The sequence below is a fragment of the Ambystoma mexicanum genome, chromosome 3p (assembly GCF_040938575.1).
Source record: "Ambystoma mexicanum isolate Mex_15411 chromosome 3p, UKY_AmexF1_1, whole genome shotgun sequence".
NCBI classification, from domain to species: Eukaryota; Metazoa; Chordata; class Amphibia; order Caudata; family Ambystomatidae; genus Ambystoma; species Ambystoma mexicanum.
In genome coordinates, this window is record NC_090925.1 from 312,817,156 (window position 1) to 312,834,219 (window position 17,064).

Consider the following 17,064-nt stretch of genomic DNA (forward strand, 5'->3'; position numbering starts at 1 on the left):
TCCTGGAGGCCGTGGAGCCAACTTCCGAAGCCGGGTAGGCACCCGCTCCGTCATTAAGCCAGTCGACCAGCCTTCTTTTACGGTCCTTAAGGGTTTTTTGGGAGAAACCCTGGCATATCTCACATGTATCCGCCGTGTGGTGCGGGTGGAGACAGTAGATACAGTCCATGTGGCCGTCTCCTTCATAAACCTTTTTTAGGCCACATGTTGCACACGGGCGAAACAACGCCTTTCCAGACATAATACTCCAGAATTTGAACTTCGCCGAAGCGAAACAGACAAAACAACCTAGTTTTCACTAGTAGTAAAACACGAGGATCCCACTACTTTGAAAGACGGTTGAAATCTGAGGGAGCGCGGGGGCGGGGCCTGTATTTATATCATGACGTCCTGACGGCACGGGCACGCATGATACAAAACGAGGTGGATAGGACGCATAAGCGTCGAAAAAGTTTTCCTACGGGAAAGGGTCTATATAATGTACCGGGGATTCCCAGCCTGACGACGGGGAATATTCAAAGCATGTGAATCCATGAAAGATCCAATGCTGGAGAATCTCACTACGTGGCGCCACATGACCTGCATACTAGACTGGACTATGTTGTCACTGCCGCTGAGATAGCGGGAGAAATGGTGAGCGCAGAATACAAAGCCAGGGTGCTGTCGGACCATTCGCCTTTGGTCTTGGAGTGGCGATACCACCCCCCAAGGGCGCAAATTCCGACATGGAGGCTCAGAGCAGAGGCCCTACAGGACCCGGGATTCTGAGAGGACCGAAGGGAGGTCATTGAAGAATATTTAGTCATTAATACAGGCAGCGTACGTTCCATGGGAACAGTATGGGAGGCATTTAAGGTGGTGGTGCGGGGGGGTAGCCATATCAAAATCTAAAGGGCTCCAAGGGGGTATAGAACGAGATTTGCAGGAAACTGAAAGAGAGTTAGAGGACCTGATGCGAAGGGGGGGGGGGAACCACCCAGGAAGACAGCGCAAAGATAAGAGACTTACAGAAGGATAGCAGCGAACTTTGGGACTGACTATGTAAGCTAAATTATAAGAAATACACAGAGAGGCAACATGCAGGGGGGGGAACAAGCCGGGCAGACTACTGGCCTGGCTATATAAAAATGAGACACCCAGGCCGGTGATTAGAGAAGTCAGAGATGCGGAAGGCCAGATCTGTAACACCCAGGGAGGAGTAAACAAGGAGTTCCTCACATATTATAAATGTTTGTATGAGGACGCAGGTATGGACATGAGCTAGGAAATTCTGGAAACAATAGAAGACATAGGGCTGCCCACTTTAGATGACTTAGAACGATTGGATCTGGAGGCCCCAATCACCTTAGACGAATTGGAGGCGGTGATCCAACACCTGCCTACGTGCAAAGCGGCTGGGTCAGATGGGTTACCCAGCGAATTCTATAAAGCATATAAGCAGGAGCTACTTCAGCTGCTGCTGGCCATGTTTAATGAGGCCTACGAACAAGGGGAGCCGCCGGAATCCCTCCGAGAGGCAGTGATCATCCCGCTCCTGAAACCGGGCAAGCCGAATGTGGACTATGGGTCCTATAGGCCCTTATCGATGCTTAACCAGGATAGAAAAATACTCACGGCAGTGCTTGCTAACAGGCTTAAGCGAGTAATCGGCAAATTGATACACCCGGACCAAACAAGCTATGTCCCCGGTAGAAACATCACGGACAACCACAGAAGGCTACACCACATTATTGAGCAAACTGAGGAAGACCCGGGCGATCTGGCCATTGTGTCGCTGGACGCGGTCAAAGCCTTTGACTCAGTGAGGTGGCCTTGGCTAATGGCGACCCTGAAAGGATACAGGATAGGGCCAGGATATATCAGATGGTCAAGATGTTATATAGCTCCCCGATTGCAAGGGTCAAAACAGGCACTATAATTTCAGACAAGTGGCAGCTCAGTAGGGGGACTAGACAGGGATGCCCCTGGTCGCCCATTTTGTATATTCTTGCACTGGAGCCATTGGCAATTTGCCTTAGGCAACAATACGGAGAGGTGGGGATTCGTACGACGGGGAACACACACTTGATATCACTGTACGCAGATGATATGCTCCTCTATCTGCGCTTCCCGGAAGAGAACCTGCAGTACGTGCTCGAAGTGATGGACCGCTATGCCGCCCTCTCGGGCATAGCGGTAAATCCCGGGAAGTCCAGCGTGTTCCCCTTTGGAAGGTACAAAAGCGTTCCACCGGGAAGACTGCCCATTCTGCAGATTCCCTGGCAGACTGTGACGTTCAGATATCTAGGCATAAACATATATCATAAAATAGAGGTAGAGCACAAACAACACGGAGAAAGCAATTGAAGGTATTAAAAACAGCATGGAGTTTTGGTCCATATTACCCCTGGCCATGATGGGAAGAGGAGCGTTGCTCAAAATGGTGGTCTTGCCCAGACTATTACACTTTTTTGTAAATGTCCCGTGCTTGATCCCCAGACGTTTCTTGGTCAGACTTCATAGCCTATGCAGGGGCTTTATATGGCACAATTCTAAGAATAGGGTGGCCCTGTGGAAACTACAAAACTCGTGTGATAAGGGGGGCATAAACCTGCCTAATTTTGAATTATATTATCTGGCAGGCCAACTATTGTATGTGGCTAGGTGGCCGTCTGGGGAGGAGTCGGCAGAGGCCAGGCTTTTGCAGGAAGACCCTTCCCCATACTTCCTGAAAGAGACAGTGTGGCTGCACAAAACGAAAGTGCAAGGGATGGGGAGACTGCTGGTACTGGGCTGGGAGGTCTGGCGCAGGGCATGGAAAACTGTGGGTGACCGAGACCCGCTTTCTCAGCAGGTCCCGTTGGTGGTGCTATGTGGGGAAAACTCCCAACTGATTAAAGGGGTCCGCAAATACGGGGAACCGGTGGGCCTGGCCACCCTTGGAGACATATGGCAGGAGGGGGAGGCACTGGAATTCCAGAGGTTGCATGAAGAGACAGGGGTGCATAAGGGCCAATATATCACTTACACCAGGATCCTGAAACGGGTGAGGAAAAGGTGGCCTGAAACAGTATTGGCAGAAGCACCCGATGCCACTGTAGAAATGTACGATGCCTCGGAGGGTGGGCACGAAATATCTCGGCTATATGAGCTCCTGAGTGCGAAGGCACGGAGGGAGCTGCTCCAGCTGAGGCTTGACTGGGAGGGGGAGGTGGGCGAACCCATGACAGACGGACAATGGGATAGAGCCCAAAAGTACCATAAGAAAGTGTCCCAGAATGCGAGACTCCAGCAGATTCAGCTATATGTCACCCACAGAGCTTACCTGACCCCCGGCAGAATAGCCAGGTTTGGAGGCTCGGCTGCACAGAAATGCCCCAGGTGAAGGGAGGAGGCGGCTGGGCTGTTGCATATGTTCTGGGCTTGCCCAGAGGTGAAAAGATTCTGGGTAGAATTAAAGATGAGAATGGCCAGTCGAGGGGTGGCGCTTGACGTGGGGTCTGCTTGGGCATGTATGCTTGGGAGTTTCTCCAGACCACGTAATCTAAAGCATATTAGCAAGATGAAAGATTTGGCCTATATCTTGGTCAAGCGTAGAATTGCAATGTGCTGGAAGGCAGCCCACCGGCCTAGAGTAGAGATGTGGTGGGCAGACCTCCTGAAATGGGCTGAAGCAGAAACTGCGGTTTGGTATGAAGCAGTCACTAAAGGGGAGGGGGAGGAAGAGGTGGGCCCTCTAATAGCATGGAGACAATTGGTGGCTTCAATGGCAAACCCCCACCAGGTCAATCACGAAACGGAAGACTGGTATGAACTAACGATAGCGGAGACACCTGAAGAGGTTCAGGTGGATGGTACGGATACGACGGCTCGAGTTGTTGTGGAGGTAGGGGAGAGGACATAGAAGTGCATTAACAAATGTAATGTCTTAATATTGATCTTGAACGTCCTAAATGGGTAAATATCAGATTGTTAATAATTCATTTTTCCTGAGTAGGGGCAGATTTAATTGGTCCCTGAGAGGTAGAAGCTGTTGAACATTCCCTTCGAGACATCAGACTTTTCTGGCAAAGTGGACACAGAAGTTGAGGGTAAAAAGTAATAAAAAACGAGTGAAGTAAAGGTAATACATTAGGACAGGTTTTAGACATCTAATAATGCATGATACATGTATAGCATTAGTTTACATGTTGTTATGAATGACAATACAAGATCGACCTACAATTAATTATTTGCATGGAGCAAGCCATAAGTATAGACATTGTCAATTGATTGACCTTATAAAGGAGGATATAGGATTTATCAATAAGTGATTACTCATGTGAACCCTGCACTCAGCAAGATAGACAGATGAGGTCAGAATAGATGTGGAGAAAGAGTTAGTAGTAACAACTTCTCCTTTTTGCCGCTACTAAATGCAGAATGTTGTACGTATTAAAAATGTCAACCTGGATATGTTCGAGCATTAATATTCAACTATCCCACACTTGCCTCCCATAGCTATCCGCCTGATGGTTGGACTTTAAGAAAAGACTAAAGGGACCTCATTGACAGTTGATCCCAGAGAAATTACCAACAAGAAGAGGGTACGGTATGAATGCAGTATGAAAGTGAGCATGGGTGAATGAATACAAAGTAAAAGTTTTATGGACTGGGATTTACTCCTCTATGAAAGAGGTGATTAAACTACAGATCCTAATGAAATTATCATCTTTCTAAAGTGTTTAATAATTGAATACTACAGGATATTGAATGGGCATAGCCAAATTGAGATTTATTGAAAAATTGTTTGTCTAAAAATTACTTGAGAAAGTTTGCAAAAAATATTTTTTATATTTGTAGATGTGATAAAGCAAAAAAATTTAACTGATGAAATGCTATTAAAAAATAACTATTTTTGATATAAATTGGTGTAGTACATGAGAATTTATCAACTATTAATCATATATATAAAAAGGGATAACCACGAAAGGATTTGGGGAAGCAAGCGACCCGGTGAACATAGTGTATTGTGAAACAAAAGTTTTGGTAGAGGGCTGGTCACAAGTGGTCGTTAAAAATTAACTCTGGTCTCTCTAAGTTAGTTGCCAGAATGCGAGACTCCAGCAGATTCAGCTATATGTCACCCACAGAGCTTACCTGACCCCCGGCAGAATAGCCAGGTTTGGAGGCTCGGCTGCACAGAAATGCCCCAGGTGAAGGGAGGAGGAGGCTGGGCTGTTGCATATGTTCTGGGCTTGCCCAGAGGTGAAAAGATTCTGGGTAGAATTAAAGATGAGAATGGCCAGTCGAGGGGTGGCGCTTGACGTGGGGTCTGCTTGGGCATGTATGCTTGGGAGTTTCTCCAGACCACGTAATCTAAAGCATATTAGCAAGATGAAAGATTTGGCCTATATCTTGGTCAAGCGTAGAATTGCAATGTGCTGGAAGGCAGCCCACCGGCCTAGAGTAGAGATGTGGTGGGCAGACCTCCTGAAATGGGCTGAAGCAGAAACTGCGATTTGGTATGAAGCAGTCACTAAAGGGGAGGGGGAGGAAGAGGTGGGCCCTCTAATAGCATGGAGACAATTGGTGGCTTCAATGGCAAACCCCCACCAGGTCAATCACGAAACGGAAGACTGGTATGAACTAACGATAGCGGAGACACCTGAAGAGGTTCAGGTGGATGGTACGGATACGACGGCTCGAGTTGTTGTGGAGGTAGGGGAGAGGACATAGAAGTGCATTAACAAATGTAATGTCTTAATATTGATCTTGAACGTCCTAAATGGTTGTAATGGTTGAAGTGTTTGATTAAAAAAATAAAAAATGTTTTAAAAAAGTTGTCCACCTCACATTTCTGACCCCTCACAGGGAGTTGCCCTGTAGGTCAGGTCGGGATGATGAATCAGTCTTCCCTTCTAGTTTATCGAATGCAGATTAATACATTATTTTTTTTCAAACAAATATAGGCAATTCGAAAACTAAGTATATCTCAAATTAAGACAAAAGACAGCTGAAAGGTCTGCTTGGTCTCAGCTGCAAACAATTTCATTTGAGATTGCCTCTGCGCCCACCATACAAAAGACAAAGGTTTGGCTCACTGCAAATCCAAAATGGGCTATCAATGTATGCATAGCTACTTTAATTTATCAAACAGCGCCCAATCTTGCTTCCTTGCTCGGGGTCAGTTTATAGTGCACACATTTGAAATAACATAAGTAAAAACAGAAGCCCACTAAGCAATCCAGGAAGACTTATCTCCCTTTGGGAGCAAGGCAACATCCCCTTAGGGGACAAGGACCCCAAAGAGGTATAGGTCACCACCCCTGCCCCCAGTTAAGGTTAAGAACCTTTGCAGGACATCTAGGGGCTGGGTTTTACTATAACTCAACACCCCCTTTCGCAATGGCCGACTTGGCTTATGACCTTTCCATTGCCCAATCCTCTATAGAGGCTGAGCAGAGACGAGAGAACCAGACCCCTAGAAAAGTGCCCAGTGAACAACTAATCACAGGAGAGTCTCAGCAGGCAGCGCAGAACTTAACCGCACCAAAGAGGGTGTGGCTGGACAGAGAATGCCAGTGTCCCGACGGAGGACGCACAACAGAGTACAGAGTAGCGCAGCGGAAAGCCGACTGGAGCAGTCCTGAGAGATTGCGAAAGCGAGGCAATAGGACCTTCACAGAGCCTAGCTGAACGCTTACGTTAGCAACTCTGCCTGGCCTAAGAAGCTGCAAGGGCGAGGCAGGAGGAATGGCTCAGAGCCCAGGTGAAAGGTCGCATAAGCGACTCCGCCCAGCCCGATCAGCTGCCAGAATGAGCAGGGAGCGCCTTGACAGACCGAAGGGGGGCCCAGCGGGGAAGACGCGCAAGAGGTTCTGCAACCACGAGAGAAGCAGCACAACTCCATGCCCCTTCCGCAGAGCACCGCACAAGGCAAAGAGGCACACAGTGGCTCCAGTGGAAAGGGAGGCAGGCAATAGAGTGGAGAGAGAGAGAGAAAGAAAGACCCTCAGAGTGGGGAGTGCTAAAGAAAGGATCCCACAGTGTGGAGAGAGCCCTAGAAGGGAGGTCGGGGGGGTGGGCAGGGAGAAAGACTGAAATAACCCCTGGGTGGGGAAAAGATGGAGTGAGACCTGGGCTAGAACACCTGAAGAATCTTCCAGCACCCCTGGAACTGTCTTTCCTGAAATGAAACTACTGGCAAAAGCCTTTACTGATGGGGAAAAAGGTTGGGTTCAGGAGCCAGTTGATAGTTCCACAAAGGCTTTTGTACCATTTTCTTTCTTTGGTATTTTTTCTTTTGCGAAATAGGAACAGCGATAGGTTAGAAAAGGATTCTCAACAGGGGACCGATATTAATGTACAAGACCTGACAAGCACCTTTTGAGTTCATTTTCAGGATAGGGTTTGAACTGACAGACGTAGGAAAAGAGGGCTTTGAACCTGACCGAAAAATAAACTTGTGAACCATACCTCCTTGTCAGAATCCTGATGGTGACTTGCCACAATATGCAGAACACATAAGAACGGCTTGGTAAGTAACATTAAGCAATAAAAAGGGCACAATTCACTGTACCTTCGCTCCTTTCGCCGCTCATCCATTCGCTTGTCCAAGGCAGCATATATTGCATCTGCCTCCTCATCATCTTTCTCGTAGGGCCCACTTGAGAACAGGCTTCCAGCATAGCCATTAAACTGAGAACAAAGTTATCATGAAGTGAGCCTGGTTCTCTGAGACATGCATACCAAGTTCTACGAATTTTGTGCAGACATCTATAAATCACATATATGTACTTATTGAGACAGTTGGGGTACACCACGTGTAGATGAAGCAGACAGAGGAAACATTTTGGCCAATTGATATTGATATTTTATTTCTATCGTGCTCGTACACAAGTGCTTCAGAGCGCAACAGGACAAGGGAGGTGAACAAGGGAGAACAAAACAGCGATCTTACTAGGCCCAGTGACATTGAGAACGCACAAGTGCATGGGAGAGGGGGAGGGGGGAAGAGTGTATGGAAGGGGGGAGAAGTGGAAAGTGCGAAGCAGAGGAGAAACAGATAAATAATAATAAATAATAAAGGCAACAAACAGTGGTAGTGCAGCCAGCAATTTGCAAGTGCTAGGTTTAAGGCAGCAGACAGGGTAGGTCTGATAAGTGCAGGAAGAAAAAGGGGGGGGCTGTATGGGTACAGATATAGACCCCAGTGCAAGGGGTGGCCCGGAGGCAGTGTGGGTGGGTGGAAGGGTGAGCAGGTACTTGGGCCCGGAGGACAGAGGGTGGCCAGATGTACGGTGCCAAGAGAGAACAGATCAGCAGGTGAGAGTGGGAGCGAAGGCAGAAGAAAAGAGGAAGGTCTTGAGGTGCTTCTGGAACCAGTGATGGTTCGCCTCAAGTTTTAGAGTGGGAGGGAGGCTGTTCCAGAGGAAGGCCCCAGCCGAAGACAGATCTACCCCCAGCACGTTTCTTTGAAAAGGACTGACCCTGAGGGAGTTGGAGGTAGAGGAGCAAAGAGATCGAGAGGGGAAGTACTTGCGGAGGGATAGCTGAAGATATTTTGGACACAGGCCCCAGAAAGCCTTGTGGACAATGCAGAGGGTTTTGAATTTAATCCTTGCATCCACTGGGAGCCAATGGAGAGATTTCAGAGCTGGAGATACACGATCCCAGGGCTTGAGGCCAAGGACAAGTCTTGTAGTCCTGTTCTACATTAGTTGCAGAGGGCGGAGAATAGAGGCAGGTTGATTTAGAAAGAGGCTGTTACAATAGTCCAACCTAGAGAGAACCAGAGCTTGGGATACCATGAGCTTCTGGGGGAAGGAGAGGAGAGGCAGAGTACCTCTGAGGAGGTGCAGTAGGAAGTTTGACTTTTTAGAGACCTCAGATGTGGGCGGAGAAGGAAAGGGTGGAGTCAAAGATGACCCCGAGGTTCTTAGCCTCGCAGCTGGGGGTAGGAGGAGGGCCAAGGGAAGCCGGCCAGGGAGTGAGGGGAAAGGATGGAGAAGGACTGTCGATGAGGAGGATCTCAGTCTTGCTGGCATTAAGACAAAGATCATTTGCGGCACACCAATCTTGAATGGCAGTAAGGCAATCAGAGATGAGCGCGGTAGAGGAGGTGGCCGGGGGCAGCCTGAAAAGTAGTTAAGTGCTTCAGCGTAGCACTGGAAATTTGAGCAGAAAATGGCAATGCAGTTGGCGAGAGTTGCCAGGTATTGGTTGAAAAGCCAGGGCGAGAGGTTAGACCCCAAGGGAACACCACAGGTAGAGAGGAAGATCGATGATGATAGGAAGGACCCAAGTTGGACCTGGGAGGGTCGATCAGAGAGGAAAGAGGTCAGCCAGGCCAGAGCCCGATCAGTGATACCGAGGTTTTCACAGAGACAGTTGAGCAGGATGGTATGGTTGACCGTGTCAAAGGCAGAAGAGAGATCGAGGAGGATGAGGACAGAGGGAATGTTAGAGTCAAGGTTGGAGAGCAGATCTTCACGGATGTTCAGGAGAGCAGTTTCTGTGCTTCTGGCAACTCCGAAGCCAGACTGGTGGTCATGGAGACAGCCAACAGAATTGGAGTGAAGGTTAAGCTGAGAGATGGCCAACTTTTCCAGGAGTTTGCCCAGAAAAGGAGTAATGGAAATTGGGCGATAGTTAGCTGGACAAGAAGGATCAGCTGTAGGTTTCTTAAGAAGAGCATGCACAAGGGAGTGCTTCAGAGGTGAGGGGAAGGATCCCGAGGCCAAAGAGTGGTTGCAACGGTGAGTCCTGCAACCGCAACACAAGAGTAAGGTACAAAATGCTGCAGGACAAAAGCACTATAATGTTTCGCATCAGACAGCTTTTGAAAGGCCAACGTATGCAGTATTTGAGGCAGTGAAAAATACTTCATAATTAAAGTTACATTTAAAGACACAAAAAGAAGTCTTTCAGAAAGGGAAAAAGAAAATGATGAACACAACTATTAATTATGAACTACGTGCAACAATTAAGCCTCTTGCAGAAAAGGCCTTGAGCAATCAGTAAAGGTTATAGGATCAGACTTACCTCGTCATAATTGGTATCGTTGAGATCTTCATCATCATCATCAGCCTGATTTTTCTTCATCTGGTCCCCAACGGTCCTCTTCCCAGGAGGCGCATGACGGTCGTCTACAGGGTCATTGGCATCTCGAGCAGGACCAATATCAGAACGTGTTGTAAAGCCAGTGGCACTAAAACAAAGGATAGCAGGGGCAAGGTTAACAGCCAATCACATGGGGTATAAAGTTTCTTACAGGCATGGAAAACTATGAAGCGTCAACACCAGCGGATCAGTACACCCGCAAAATTCAGAAGCATAAGAGGTCATCGCATTGAAAACCATGAGACCTGGTAAATTTATTTCTCTTATGAGCTTGGTTTTGATTTACATTTAGCTATACTAATGCCAAAAATGTGGAGCAGTAGTATGCTCTTTATCTGACCAGAAAGCACATGATAGCTGAGAGAAGGTCTAGCCCTGTTCTGAAGATGCTATACTACCTGTATTGCATCATATGGCAGGGGATATAAGTGTACGTTAAATTCCTTGTCACGGTTTAAAGTATCTGTCCACACTTTGTCTGTGCAGCTTAGATTGCTGATGCGATGTAACAATGTGTGTGTAAGAAAAAGCAGTACTTGGTTAGTCAGCACGCGCTCAGAGTCTGTGAATGCTTAGCAATAAACAAACGGTTGCATGTTACCAACATGTGCTACTGTCAACTGCTGATAAAACGCTGTATAAAACGCTGTACATGGTCCCACGTGCTATGGGGCACCACCTTCTCTTTGTACAGAAGCAGAGTACTTCTCTTGTGCTTCACCTCAGCAGCGCAATGCACTGGCCCCACTGAACCTTATTCAGTCCCTGCATACCCCTACATCCCAATTATAACCGACTGACACACAAACGCGAAAAACTTGACCTGAAATGTGAAAGTAGGAAAGTTAATTTGACTTGCCTCAAATGGACGAAAATTTATTATATATAACACGTGCAATACCAAATTTTAAACATTCAAATAAATAAGGCAACTTTGTACAGCATATACAGCCGCCTCTCTCCCTTCCCGCACCGTCCTCCATCCTCCGATCCCTCCCGCCTCCTGACCTGCCCCCCCTGCTATGATTGGGCTTTTCTGCCCGTGCTTCCTGGGTCCATCGACCCGAGATCACCGGCGCCTCTTTCCACCGAAGACGCCAGTTGAGTGAGGAGTTTTGCCTGGCCCAGCTCCCCCCTCCAAAAGAGCCCATTAGCCCATCCAAGCGGGCCCTAGGCCCCTGCAGTTCCCCTCTAGCCACCTCTCCCCCTTCCCGCACCGTCCTCCATCCTCTGATCCCTTCCGCCTCCCGACCCGCCCATGCCCGCTCTCATTGGTTCACCCACTCTTCATCACTGGTCCTCCCAGGGCAGCCCTTTGCCCGTGCAGCCATGCGGCTAAGGGCCCTAAGGCCAAGGGCAGGTCCAACAGAGGCGTCTCCAGGAAGTGTCCGCAGGGGAAGCCAAGCCAGTGGCCAGCCGTCAACCAGCAACTACAAGGACCAGTAAGGTAGGGTGGCTTGGGTTGGGGAGAGGTACAGCTCTATCCTAGATACCTGGCGACTAAGCTAAACCAATGTTTACCAATGTGATCACCCCCCGTCGCCCCAAACTGCATTGATAGCAGGGCCTGTGCCCAAATTGCATTGTCTGCTCTCCAAACTGCATTGATAGCCCTCTCTCCCACTATACAGGTGTCTCAAATCTAGCTTACTAGCAAATTTAGCTAACTCTCAAGTCATCAGTGAATTACGGTGGGGGGGTCACTCTAACTAGGGCCTCTCGCATCACAAGGCGAAAGTCCAAGCTGCGCCCGTCCAAGCCACCCTCCAACCAGCAGATACCACTCCCAACCCACACAGCCTGCTCACCACAGTGAACCGCGCTCAGGGAGACGGACAGTAAAGAGAGCCACTGATAACACCCAACTTAATAACCCTTGCCAACCCCCTTCCCCTCCTAGGACAGCGACTGAACGAGTCACCAACTCCAGCCGGAATACCACCTACAGACAGAGCCCAAACTAGTAGCGGACACCCCCTCACCTGCCACTACAGCACAAGACAACCAGACCAAAGCAGGACCAACTAGACGTAACCAAACAAAGACTAAATAACTCTCAATCTTACAATGCCGCGCAAACAACCCATTCCAAGGAAAAGACGAAGAGATGAAAGAACAAACACTCCAGAACAGCAACTTAGAACAACTGTAGACTGGGCCCCCACAGACAGGAACACAAACCAAAGCAACTCTGAGAGAAGGGAAAAATTCCTCTACCTCACTCCATACCTCGCAGACTTCTGGCCACCACGGCAATCCGACCCAACATTAGAAGCAGCAACATCAAACAACCTAACACAAGCAAGTAGAAGAAGGATGACCAACACAAACAACAAACAGACGACCAATGCAATAACACCCTACATCACCAAAGCAAGAGGAACTTCCAATCAACAACCACAACTCCCGGAAGACGAACGCGATGAAAACACAAAAAACCCAAGGCAAAACCTAGAAGAACTCTTCGAAGACGCTAACACCCCGAATCCCACAGCCCAACAAGTGACCGACCAGGAAGGAAACCTCAACACCTAACAGAAGGTGACCTCGACAAAGCCCAAACCAAACAACGCCTCCAAACTTCAGTGCAATCTAATAAACTCAAGATCCATGTCAAAACACTCAACAGATCTTCGACCTACTCGACGACAACAGCATAGACATCCTGTTCATCACAGAAACATGGCTGGACGACAACTACAAAATCACACTCCAAAGCTGCCTTCCGACCGACTTCAAATGCCTACAAATAAACAGAAAAAACAAAAAAAGAGGAGGCATCGCTATAGCATTCAAAGAACACCTGAAAATAAAAACTGATGAACCACTCAACATCCTCAACTGCAAAACCATGGTGATACACCTAACAGCAAGCCCAAAAACCAACATCACATTCATCCTGGTATACAGACCACCAACATATGATGCAACATTCGTCGATAACTTCATAGAAGCAATCACCAACTTAGCCATCAACCACGAACACCTAATCATCCTGGGGGACTTCAACATCTGGTTTGAAGACAGCCATGCCAACTCCCAAAACTCACTAATTGAGCAACTCAGCACCATGAAACTACGACAACTAGTCAAAGGAGCAACGCACTCGGCAGGACACACCCTAGACGCAATTTTCGCCAAAGAAAAACTAATCACCACGGCACCTCCGATACAAATACTGTGGAGCGACCATCTCATCATACCATTCGTGATCACTCTGCCTACCCAAGCCTACATCCAACATCCGAAACTCACAACCACCACCAAAAGAAATTGGAAACACGTCAAAGAAAGCAACCTATTCGAACAAATGGAATTAACGAAACCCTCAACTACAGAACTGGAGCTAGCGGACCTAGACGGGAAAGCTGAGATACTGCACAAATGGGTCATGGATACAATAGACAAGGTCGCCCCAGAAAAACCGTTCACCCCATCAAATAAAAGAGCAATGGTAAAATGGTTCACCCCACTATTAAACAACATGAAAATGAAAAACAAAAATATGGAATTGGAATGGAGGAAAGAATACAACCCAGGGAAAAAAACACTGAACCAGAAACAAATCCGCGCATACAAGAAGGAAATTCAAAAGGCAAAGAGAAGACATTACGATGACAGAATATCAACAATGCCACCAACACACAAAAAGAAATGTTTAGCATCATTGAAGAAATGAGAAACCCACCAGGCTGCGATAACATCCCAGCCCCATCAAAAAAACTATGCAACAACCTGGCAGATCACTTAAAAAAAAAAATTAAAAAAAAAAAAATGACATCCGACAAACCATACAAAAGCGAACAACCAACCACAACACAACCCAACAAACCTAACACGGAACCACAGCACAAACTCCAAAGCTTTCCTGAAATATCAGCAGAGGCATTCGCAATGCTGGTTAAACGAAGCAAGAAAGCGGGATTACCCATGGACCCCTGTCCCCCAGACATCTACAAATCAATCCTCGCGCAAGGATCGCCAGCAGAACACTACAGAAACCTTCTAAATCTATCACTATCAACAGGGACTATACCGAAGATCTTCAAATCAGCATACATTAAGCCACTCTTGAAAAACACAAGTGGTGACGTAGATGACCTTTCCAACTACATGCCGATCTCCAACATCCCCTACCCAGCAAAACATCTAGAAACCTACGTATATAAACTAACCCAAGAACACGTAGAAAAACACCACCTGCTGGAACAACCTCAAATCGGTTTCAGACCAGCGAGAGGAACGGAAACAGCACTACTATCCATCTGGGACGACCTCAAAACTAACGCAGACTCAAACACTACCTCAGCCCTTATTCTGCTCAACCTCTCTGCAGCCTTTGACACAGTTAGCCACGACACCCTGACCAAAAGACTAGAAGACATTAGGCATAACAGGCACAGCACTACGCTGGACCAAATCATTCCTAGCAGACAGAACAGAAACCGTATGGATAAAACCTTTCAAATCCACTCCACGAGTTAACGACACTGGAATGCCACAAGGATCCTCTCTATCTCCACTATATTTCAACATCTATCAGACTCCGGTCATCAGAATCTTCAAAAAATACAACATTACATGTTACAACTACGCAGATGACACTCAAATCATCTACAAAATCAAAGACACTGATGCCGACCATTCAGCCCTAACCGGCTGTCTAAAAGAAGTCTTCAACTGGATGGATGCCAACAACCTGAAAATCAACCCAGGAAAGACAGAAATCATGATCGCATCCAAAGACCATGAGAACGAAACCACCATCCCATGGCCTATGGAAACGGGAAACGCACCAACACCATCGAAGGTAGTAAAAAATCTGGGAGTCCTAATGGACAACACCCTAACCCTGGAACCACAAATAAATGCAACAGTGAAGAAATTATTTTTCCTCCTCCACACAGCAAGAAGAATTCTACCTTTCCTCTCCTTCACGCACAAAACACTCACTATCGTCGCCCTAATCATGTCAAAAATCGACTATGTAAATAGCCTCTACCTCGGAATACCAGAATACCTCCTGAAGAAACTGCAAGGGATCCGAAATGCAGCAGTAACACTACTCCTTAAACTATCCAGAAGAGACCACTTCACTCCAGCCCTAAAAACACTACGCTGGCTCCCAGTAAAACACTGCATCACCTTCAAAACAATGTGCATAACGCACAGAGCAATCAGCGGACAAGGAGCAGAATTCCTACAAAAGAAAATAACAGTCTACAAACCAACAAGACCCCTCTGATCGAGCAAAGAAATCTGCCTGGAACTCAAACAAACCTTAAGAAAAAACTTGGAGGCACCTCCTTCTACCACGAAGCCGCAAAAACCTGGAACAACATCCCAAAAGAAATAAACACTGAAGATCACCTAAAATTCAGGAAATCACTAAAAACCTGGCTCTTCAACACCACAGACTAAATCTGGAAACCATAAACGGAAAAAGGAGGACTAAACCGGAAAGGACACGACATCCCCGACCCGAGTGGGTAACTCCCACGGCACCTGGACGGGTGACACCGGATAGACTGGAACAAAGGCGGCACGCACGGAAACTGAGTCAACTACCCCAGACAAAACCAACAACACTTTCGCCCGCCCCTTAGTTACCGCCAGGCACCACAGTGAGGTGGAATTATCGAGATATTGGCAATCACCACATTACCTGAGAGGCTGACATTGGCAGCGGCACTGGCCACAGGAGTATGAAGGGAGGATAAGGGGAGCTATGCGAGAGCATGTTAGAGGTGGGGGCCAGAGGAGTAAGGAACCTTATATGCCAGTCGGACCCAGATCAGGACAGAGCCGCATCAGGGGAGACTACGCAAGCCGAGCGCCTCGATTCAGGATAGAGACGCAAACTAACGAAACCCTAATAACAAATTCCCTTTCTGCATACACCTCTCAAACTCCAAACCAAACACAACCAAAACCTACAGCACAACAAACCACACAAACTTCACTACATCGCAACAACAAAACAAAAACACACAGTCTTGCACAACAGTACACGACGACAACCGGCACAAAACACCCCACGCCCAGCCAACGGACCCACCGGGCTGAGGCCGCCAACAGCACATCACTGCTCTCTTGCACTTTTCCTGCTTCCTCCCACTAACTCAACTTTCCCTCCTCTTTCAGAGCCGCCAGAGCGCCAGGGGACCACTCCGGTGGTGATAGTGCGTGGTACAAATGTCCTTTAACATTAACATATTAATATGTGGATCTCTGTGGCACCACGTAGTGGTATGCCTATCACCACAGTCCATTCATTCCTCCACACCAACTCAAAATCACATTACAAAGTGCAGGGACACTGAAAAATGAAGCCAAGTAATAGCAAAGAGTGTCTGTGGTTTGGTTTTAGAAGGGTCCCAGAGGGGTGGGTGAAGAGGAGTACAGGGAGTGGGAGGGGGGAAAGGGGGAGATGCTGGGGGCAGGGAAAGAATTGAAGTAATTTCAAAGAGATGGGCGTGCAAGATATTGTTCTTAAACACTAGCTTTGAGACTGTGGCTTCAAAAGGGCTTTTCCATTTGCCATAACACATGCATATATATGCCATTCACTTTACTGTCACTACTGTGGGATGAATATATATATATATATATATATATATATATATATATATATATATATATATATATATATATATATATATTACAAAACCGCTCAACCTTAAAGCACCATTAGTGTAGTGGTTAAAAAGTTAACTCAAAGTTGACTAAAACAATATTAGAGCACTCGGTCTGTATAAGGTGCAAAAATGCTTTCATTTTATTCACTCATAAAATCAGCAACATTCATTAAAAACCAACATGGATTTACAGAACAGATTATGCAGTCCTGCCCTGTAAGATTACACCACTCCCTTCAATCCCTAACTCGGGGACTTCCTCAGCCAAAATTACAAATTGCTGTTAAAGGCTATTTTTTGATTTCCACACTTCTACAAGTCAGCTGATCAAACATATCATGTG

At 47.2% G+C, this 17,064-nt stretch overlaps 1 protein-coding gene across 1 annotated transcript in view; it reads right to left on the minus strand.

Annotated features, from left to right (window-relative positions):
• Positions 1-17,064, minus strand: part of PRPF6 (pre-mRNA processing factor 6) — an 845,164-nt gene that overhangs the window by 743,990 nt on the left and 84,110 nt on the right. Inside the window, exons 2-3 of the mRNA XM_069650843.1 lie at positions 10,006-10,171; positions 7,541-7,659 (exon numbers count right to left, since the gene is read on the minus strand). Coding sequence (XP_069506944.1) covers positions 7,541-7,659; positions 10,006-10,171 — 285 coding nt within the window. The remainder of the gene's footprint in view (positions 1-7,540; positions 7,660-10,005; positions 10,172-17,064) is intronic.